At 25.9% G+C, this 9,651-nt stretch overlaps 1 protein-coding gene across 1 annotated transcript; it reads right to left on the bottom strand.

The window, feature by feature from the left end:
- Positions 1–6,779: 6,779 nt before the first annotated feature.
- Positions 6,780–9,064, bottom strand: LOC145844146 (uncharacterized). The gene is made up of 3 exons (XM_082951508.1): positions 8,936–9,064; positions 8,132–8,275; positions 6,780–7,564 (listed from the first exon to the last, which is right to left on the bottom strand). Exons 1-3 carry the CDS (start codon positions 9,016–9,018, stop codon positions 7,417–7,419), a joined length of 375 nt encoding a protein of 124 aa, XP_082807634.1. The 5' UTR covers positions 9,019–9,064; the 3' UTR covers positions 6,780–7,416.
- Between the last annotated feature and the right edge of the window lie 587 nt (positions 9,065–9,651).

Below are 9,651 nucleotides of genomic sequence, written 5' to 3'. Positions count from 1 at the left end.
TGTATGTTACTATATTAACACTAGTTATTTATGTTTTGAGTGTATTTCTACTTTAAAACGTAAAAATCTATTAATTTTTGGTATAATTAACAGGGTTGCCACGAAAATAAAAAAAAAAGTGAGAAAAAAATAAAGGTTTTCGAATAAAAAAGTCAGCAAATTTAATATAAACATCTCTTTTAAGAAAGTTTGTCATTACTAAAACTAATTTTGCTAATGTTGTTTTATAGATAATATTGCGTTTGCAAAAATATATTTTTTCAGGGTCTAGCTCAGGGTTTCCCAAACTCAATTACTATATCGCCCCCTTTTCAGAAATTTGAAAAATAATCGCCCCCCACGATTTTAAAAAGTTGTTTTTCTCTTGAGTACAAACTTTTGAGCCTAAAAATTTGTGTTCGATATGTAATTTAGTCTGGTATTTCTTATGCACGCACTTTTGGGCTGTGTTTAAAGTAGTTTACAGGGCTTGGGATATTAAGTTACAGTTGTTTATCTATAAGCCCAGTAAAGTGTATTAAATTACTTAAATTTTAAAAAGCCTTGTTTAATCAGTAATCAATCCTGATTAAATATGAACTGTTTTGAAACTAATGAAACTTTTAGGGTTGTGGTGGACAACTTTTGTAGTCAGCAATTCATGTTTACTAAAAAATCTTTTCTTGTTTCAACTCGTTAAAAAAATGTAATTGCAGGCTGCATAACTTAAAAAAAACAACATAGAGAAAATTAAAAAGCTCGAGCATAATTGTAATAAAACGATTTACTATTATTGTGATCTAGGTAAATGAAAACCAAATTGAAAATGTATTCCAAAATCATAAGCATCAAAAAACTAAATTTTGTTTGTTTTGCACAAGTAGCTTTCAAGTTACTTAGCGGGTGGAAATTTGATTGGATATGGAACGTACGCTACCCATCTGAAATCTTAAGTGAAACCTAACATTATAACTATTTCTCATTTAACGAATTTCAGACATTTAGAAGTGAATACTAAGTAACTTATTTAAGCCGCACAAAATACTTAAATTATTTTATAAATAGGCATGTTCTAAAATTAAATACCAGAGATTAAAAAACTATAAAAGAATGAACGGATTATTTTACACATAGTAAATAAATATTAAAACACCATTGCTGATCTAGTTTTAGGAAGTTTGACCGACTGGCTTATTATCTCATGAAAAGTGGTTTTATCAATAACTTCTGTTAATGCAGTAAAATTATTAATTTCAATGCTTAGATATATTATAAGCAAGTTAGTTGTAAAATTAAATAAATAATTTTAAACATTTTAAACTATATTTTTTGTAGTAGAATACCATTAAATATTATTTGACTTTGAATAACCTTTAGGAAACTAAACCTTAATTTTAAGTTTTTTTCTTAATTTAAATTCAAAAAAATCTAATGTTTTACAGTTAGTTCTGGGAACAGAGAGTTATCAATTAAAAAATTCTTTTAATTATGTAAAAATTTTGTTTTGTCACTGTAGCAGTCTTTTTGATGGCTTATTTAAAACTGTTTAATTTTATTTTTTCTCTGGTTATTAGCCTATAATAGTTTACCAGAAGAAAATAGTGAAAAACTAAAAGCTATTGTTGAAATACTAAATTAGACAACATATTCTAATTGCTAATGTATTAAAAAACAAGATAAAACAAAAAAAGTTGTATTAATAGTTTATAATTATTAAATATATAGATTTTTTAACTATAACAAATCAAGTTAGAAAATAAATTTGAGTTTAACAATCTTTTAAATAAAAAAATTGAAGTCATTTCAAATAGAGACATCAAATCTATACTCTTTTAAAACCAAAAAAAAATTTTTGAAAAAAAAAACTTAAATGGTCATCAATTTATTTTATACAGATTAAACATGTAATGACAAAAATATGTCAAATAAATTTCTTTCAAACAAATACTTTAACCACTATGCTATAAAATTTATAGTGTAATGTAAATCGACAAATATAAACTACAAAATTAACCAGGTCAAAACAAAGCTATTAACATATTTAAAACATAAACCATTTTATAAATACAGTAGACTTCCTGTTCAGTTCGCACTTTGAAAAAAATCAAAAAGTTTAAACTCAAAAATTTTTACCATTTTTATACAAAATGATAAATTTAAATATGTTATATGCAATAACGTTATGAATAAACATGAAATCAACTAAAACATTAAACAAACATTCATAAAAAAAAAGATCTATATAAGCTATTAAATATTGTGTATTTTTTGTTTTATTAATATTTAGTTAGTAATAGACTTTACTTTAGTTAAATTTAATAAAATATAAATTTGCACTTTTTTTTGGGTAAAAAGTGCGAACTCAAGAGGAAGTCTACCGTAAATAATATTTATTAGGCATTATGCAAACCTGTTGTAGAATTAATAGCTTAATAAAGTTGTTATTATAAAAAGACTACTTAAACACAATACAAACCAGGTGAAATAAGAAATATTTCAAAAGATCAAATAAAATTAAAAAACTTTCATAAAATAATGTCTGCTACTGAAGTCTAATATAATGTGGAGGATGAGGAATATGCTTGCAAGTTTTTCTAATCTGATTCTTAATCAGTAAAATAGAGCCTTAAGTCACCTCCTTTATAAATATCTAGATTAGACCTTTTGCTCAAGATGTTGATAACTGAACTGAAACCTTTCTCAACAACATAGCTAGAAGGAAAAGCTATAAACAACAATCTAAATTCCTCTAAAATGATTGGATACTTTTGCCTTAGTTTTTGTTGATTCCAAAAGCTTTCATATCGTTCTTTGGAAGAATTTACTTTAAGTTCAAGGTCAGTTTGTAAGTCTGAGAAGGTTTCCTGTAAGTCGTTTACTTCAAAAGTATTTGCCTCGAAGGGATTCATACTTTTATCCATATGATAGCTTTTTTGAGTCAAATCTAAATTTTACTACTTAGTATGTTAAAATTGTTAAAAATTCCAGATTTTTTCCAGGTTTTTTTTTGCTTAAATTGTCAAATTCTAGGTTTTTCCAGGTTTCTAGGTAAATTGGAAACCCTGTATAGTTTAATTTCTTAGTCTAACTTGGTGATTTTTCAAAAAGCAACTGGAAATATCATGAGGTGATAGATAGTAATAAATAACATAGATTTTTACAAACCATTTAAAACCCCAAATAACATATATGTCAGGTTATAAAATAGTGAAAGGGATTCCAATCGTCAATGATATATGTAATTGTTGAATAAGAAATTAAGAATAATTTTAATTAACATGAAAGTAGGAGCCACAAGTACTTGATTTTTTTTCTCTATATTTTACATAAACACAATAAACTTTTTTGTTTAAGTTTTACCTCAGGGTCAAATATTAAATAGCAAGTTAAAATTAGTAAAATAGCAAGATATAAAGTAAAAATTTTTTTGACAACCCAAAATTTTAAAATCGCCCCCTTACTAGTTATCGCCCACCCTTTCGCCCCCTTATCACTTATCGCCCCCCGAATTACTAAAATCGCCCCCAGGGGGGCGATATCGCTCACATTGGGAAACCCTGGTCTAGCTGAACTTTTTGAATAAATTAAAAACTTCTATGATCTCACATAAGTATCTACTATGTGGTAATTAATAAATCTACATTTTGTTTTAAGGTGTTTAGTTAGAATTACTTATACACAAAGTTAATACTGTACAAACTTTTTAAACTAATCATTGTTGTTTTTTTTTCCAGTTCAGTTTATAATACTTGGAGAAATTTGTTATAAGTATATGATATTTTAATTATTTCAAAGTCAGAACTGCCATATTTAAAAAACTCATTGCTTCCTAAAAAAATTCTGAATGGATCATTTAAGATAATGGTAGAAAGAATTTTTAACCCAAGTGGTGTTCATTAGGGTTGAACTATAAATACGGCGAATTTTGAGTTTTCAGCTTAACTTTTTTATATTGCCAAATACCATGAAAACACCCTGTGCAAGTTTTTAGACGATTTGAAGAAACTTTCACCTTGGTTAAACTCGATTTTCTGAGATTTAAGCTGGATTTTTTTTTACATGGGGCAATTATCACAAAAACACATTACGCACAATTTAATACAATTTAAAGAAAGTTTTATGGTTCTTGAATTTCGAAGAAAAAACTGTAAATTCAAGAAAAGTTACAAAAAGTGATAAAAACTACATTTAAAACATCTCAGGAAAATTACATAGAAAAGTCATGAATTTTTTTAGTTCTATCTGTGGCAACCCTGAATTAACTTCTTCTAATAGCAAAAAACACAACAATAGTCAAATAGTAATTAATATTTACTCTAACATTTTTATGAGAACAAGAAAACTATTTATATGATCAATATTATTTACTGACTTAGTATATAAAATTTTGTTTGTTTTTGACCAAAATGAAGTACAATTATTTATCAAAACTTTAATTAAAAACTTATTTAAGTATATTAAAATTAAACGCTATTTTTATGTATAAACAAGGGAGAGTAAGTATTTTTTCACTAAAAAATGTGGTGACATCTATAACAAGCTGAAAACAAAACTTTATACACCTGTAAATATGTATTTTAAACGTAAAAAATCTAAAGTTTTAATATTTACAAAGTTTAATATCTATTTAAAGTTATTAAAAATTATAAATAAAGATTTATTTTTTATTTATTTTAGGTCTAAGTAGTTACCAGGATACTTAAGAACAAACTATTAAGCAGTATAATTAATAAAAACTTAATTTAAGATTATCTAGTTATGTCGTAAATCTCAACCTAAACTAAAAAACAATCGAAAATATAAGTGTTAAACCAGTAAAACCGTACCAAGTTTAATAAATCAAGTAGACTACTAAATGTACTTACAACAGTATATATGCAATAAATTAATGGTGTAAAACAACGATTAAAAATATAAACAAAAAAAGATACAAATTTCATGTTGCTTTAAAAAGGTTTATGTTTTAGGTTTTTGAAAGATTAAATACTAGATGTTAAAAGGTATCCGTGGTGTGCGACTCGATAACCGAAAGGTTTTTTCGTACACCAGGTCCTAGGACCAAATATTTTGAGAAATTTATTTTTGTCGTTCAATAAACAATAATAGTTTGGGTAAATAACATATTTTTATAAAAATATTTTTTTTCCAAACTTAAATAAAAATAAACTAAAATACAGCACACTAGAATATTTAATTTTTGTTAGTTATTTTTCATTAAAATTTTTTAAAAACTTGAGCATAACAAAGTTATCTCAAACTAAATCAAAAATATTTCTCAGGTTTATATTTTAACTTAACTTTAAGCTAGGGGTCAGCAGCATTTTATGACATATGGCTTAGGCTTTTTGATGCATGATTTTGGCTGGCCACAGTATTTATAATAAGCTTTACTTTAAAAAATAAACTTGTATGCTTACTAGAAAGTTTGTAAAGAAGCAAAGTTTGAATAAACAACATAGTTTACTAACAAGCAAAAAAAAACGTACTCATAAGTTTCAGTTGAGGGTAATAACCATCCCGCTAGTCGCAATTTGCCGACTCCTACTCTAAACCACAAGTTAACAATTAAAGTATAAAAAAAAGTCTAATAAATTCTGTTTGAATTTTTTTAATTATAACTAAGAGCCGCCTTACAAGTCGAAACAAATTTGATATTTTAAATCGAAATAATAGTTTTTTTATCTTCTTGAAATCAAGTTGAAAACTATATTTTGTCTCTCTAAACAAACCAAAAGTATACAATTACTTTGCTATCTAAAAGGTTATAAAACCGTTTTTTTAACAACAACTTCTTTTATTTTAGGTGAAAAACATATATATAGAACTATCGATCTATGATAAATAAAAGTAAAAAAAATTATAAAATATCGTACATATGTGTTACTAATTAAAAAAAAATGTCACCAAACTTTAAAAAAACTGAAAATTATACTTAAGATTTGTGTTTTTAAAGTTTATGATCTTATATAGTCTTATTGATTTTATAATTATTTAATACTTACCATCTATCTGCTTATGTATATTGTTAGTGGTTGAAAATATAGATTATGGTATAAAAGTATTTGTTAAAAAAATTATACCAACAAACTACTTTGTTATATAATCTTCAAACAAGCTTTGTAACTAATGAGATTAAGCTTATTTTTGTGGTACCTACACTTAAAAATAAAAAAGTTGAACTATTATATTTAAAATTTTAAAGCTTAATATTTTTAGGTTAGAATATTTTGGTTATAAGTTATATCAAACTATACAATACATTCTATAACATTAAATAAGATGTACTATTATGTGTACAATAGATAATAAATGAATACACTAAACTACTTTACGTGTTTTGTTTTTAAACATAAGAAGTTGTACAAATAGGTGTACTAAACTTTTCAACAGTTCTACTAAGATTCATAAATAACTGTTTTACAAACTGTCTGTAAACACTTAATATAATATAATATAAGTTTTAAAATCATACTAAAAATTAGGTTTATATTTAGTGATTTCAAACTTTTACAAATAAAAAACTTAATCAGAAAAAACAAATACATGTAGACACTCCAATTACAGTATCTGTTTCGTATTAAAAAGAGTAAAATAAGATTGTTTGAAATTGTCTTTCAAAGTGTTGAGTTTGGTTCATTTAAATTAAAGTATGAACTATACATACATACAGCATAAAAATAGTTTTAAAAGGACTTTTGAAACGTAAAGAACTGATATTTTAACTACTGTAAAAATATAATTAAGAAAACTATAGTTATAATGTTTATTTCATTTTGCATAAACCGTAAAGTTTTGGCGAATTGTATTTAATTGATTTGAGTCCAATTCAATACTTAAAATAGTAAAAACTCATAATAGTATAAAGTTTAAATGTCTTAATTTATATTTTTTGTGAACATCAAAGTAACTATCAATACAAGTTATTAAAAACACACTGGATTAAAGTGAAATGTTTAGAAATTATTAAGGTTTTACTAAATAAGTTTAAAGAAAAATATTTTTGCACACAAAACTTTTGTTTTTGATTTTAATAAAAATTCTTTGGTTTATATAAAATTCTAAGTTGACTAAAGCACGTTTTCTGTTCACTAAAAAAAGAAACATACTTTTATAAACGTAAGATTGTAAATAATTCACAAACACATTAATAGAAAAAAATATGAATTAGTTTGGTTGTAAATTTTTTTCTGCAACCACTAAACAGTTTCTATGCAAACTCATAAACTATACTTTATAATATATTCATTATGTTACTGTTAAGAAGGGGGATTAAAGTTAAATAAAATTAAAAAAAAGTAAAAAAAAAGTTTAAACTTTTCACATACTTGATTTCAGTTTGTACATTATTTCTTTTTTAAATAAAAGTTGCACCATGTTAGATATTCAAAATTGCACATTACAGTTTACATGACAACGCAATCTACATGACAACGCAATCTACATGACAACGCAAGCTTCATCCTTGTCTTCTTTCTTCTCCTCTTTCACCTGACCCTTGGGAAGATACCTGGTTCCCACTCTTCTCTTCTCGAGTTCCGCCAGGCGGTGCGCTATGATCAAGTGCTGTTCCTTGTGGTGGGATGAACTGGAATTTATTTAATTTTTAATGTAATTTTTATTTAACTATATTCAATTTTTGCTATTTAATCTATTATATATTGCTTATATTTTGTAGAGAGCGCGCTATTATCAAGTGTTGTTTTCCTTGTGGTGAGTAATAATTATTTTTAACTTTTTAATCCAGTAATTAACTTTAAATACAAAACAAGTCTAAAAAACTTACAAAATAACTTTATACTTGGAGCGTTTGACTTGACATTTTTAATAACTCTTATCAATACAATGTTTTACATTTTATTATATAAGACAATTGGTCATATGTTTTCAAATTTCGAACATATTTAAAACGAACCGTATAGAGTTTGAAAAATAAGTTTAAAGATATTTTTAATGAAAGTTTATCTGTTTAATGTTATACTTTTACTGTTAAAAAAAAATAAAGTTAATAAAATCTACTGCTTACAAAATTTTGTTTTAATATGTTAAAATATATTTTAATGAAGGAAATAACCTTGCTGGAATAAACTTAAAAAAAATATACAAAATAAGTTTTACTCCCCTGATCAAAAATAAATAATACAGGGGAAATAACCTAGTCGGGATGTTTTTCTGGTTTCTCTTCTGTTCCCTGACGTATCGGTACTGGTCGATGGGCATCGAGTTCTTCCACCCCAACAACGTCCTGGACCGCGGGTTGCTATGGTGAAAGGTGGTCCCCAATCTCATTTTCATTAATCTGTAATAAAAAGTTATTTATTTTTACTAAAAAAATAATATTTGTTTTGTTCTGTGATGAAATATGGCACCCAACCTTGCCTTCATTAATCTGAACGATCATTTTAAAATGAATAAATGAAATTTGTAATATATATACATATTTAATTAATTTCATTAAAAGCAGCATCAAAATTAATTAGAACACAGCAAATTTTGATTTCAAAAACATCTAAGGTTAAAAACATTTGTAAATAATGAGTGCTTATTAAAATAATTTTTAAAAGTGTCACTTTCATCACAAAAAAAAGTGTGTTTTTTTCAGGAAACAAAAGTAAGCAACAAGTATTAAAAGCCGATAGAACAACCTATCAACCAAATAGGTGAACTTCATCAAAGGGAACGGGTCAAAATTACACGAAGACAAAACTGCAAAAGTATCTTCGTGCAAATTTGTCACCTACCCTCCTCAAAGATGGTATTTCGCTGATGTTACAAACAACAGTGAACACTATAACAAGAACCATTTAGATTCAACAAAAATATTACAGTTCTTATAGGTTACATTTAATTGCAATAATCATTTACTAGTAATAGAAATTTACTTTTGCTTTCCTGATTACAATGAAGAAACACAAGTTTTTTATTTTACATTTAATTAAACAAATTAAAACAAACAAACTCGTCATCATCGTCTTCATCATTCTCGATCGTCCTTTTCGATTGCTTCGACGCCTTCGAAACTACCGACGGTGCTTTTGACATTGTGACGTCACTATAGTTTACAACACACAACTGCCAAGTAAATTTGATTTAACAGTTTTGGTTAAAAAATTGTAACTTATCTTGTGCAATTTAAATCAGGGGTGGGCAAACTGTGGCCCGCGGGCCGAATGCGGCCCTCAAAGTCAAAATCTGCGGCCTGCGAGCTCCTTTTTGGCCAAAACATACATTTTCAGTACAAAAAAATTAAAGATTTTGTAATAAAAATTTACAGTTGGGCTTTTTCTTCAATAAATACTCTTTACTAGTGCTCTACTATTGCTTATGTTATCACGTTTTTGATTTAAAATAATATTTTTCTACTGATTACTAGACTTTATTTAAACAAATACTGCCCACGAAAATTTTTTTCTAAATAGTGCGGCCTACGAGCTAGAAAAAGTTGCCGACCCTGCTTTAAATTGAAAAAAAAACATATCTTTATTGAGTTAAGTTCAACAACAGGGCTCTGAAAAGGAAAGTTAAACTTTAAATCATAATTGTAATTGTTAAACTAAAGTAAAATATAAATTTTTGATTTGATTTAAATCATAATAATAATTATTAAGCTAAAATTAAATTTTAATCTGATCTTAACTTTTATTGTAAATTTTTTTTACAGACAAATTAATAACG

The sequence above is a fragment of the Thalia democratica genome, chromosome 9 (assembly GCF_965202585.1).
Source record: "Thalia democratica chromosome 9, ktThaDemo2.hap1.1, whole genome shotgun sequence".
NCBI classification, from domain to species: domain Eukaryota; kingdom Metazoa; phylum Chordata; class Thaliacea; order Salpida; family Salpidae; genus Thalia; species Thalia democratica.
Note: the sequence above shows the minus strand (reverse complement) of the source record. Positions and strands in the feature narration are given on the sequence as shown.

Bases quoted from the DNA above. Each gene is read 5' to 3' on its own strand.
- LOC145844146 (XM_082951508.1), bottom strand. From the start codon at position 9,018: ATGTCAAAAGCACCGTCGGTAGTTTCGAAGGCGTCGAAGCAATCGAAA. The intron at 8,276-8,935 runs GTTTGTTTGTTT...TTTTTATTACAG, and splicing joins GATGAAGACGATGATGACGA to ATTAATGAAAATGAGATTGG. The intron at 7,565-8,131 runs GTTATTTCCCCT...AATAAATTCCAG, and splicing joins CAGAAAAACATCCCGACTAG to TTCATCCCACCACAAGGAAC.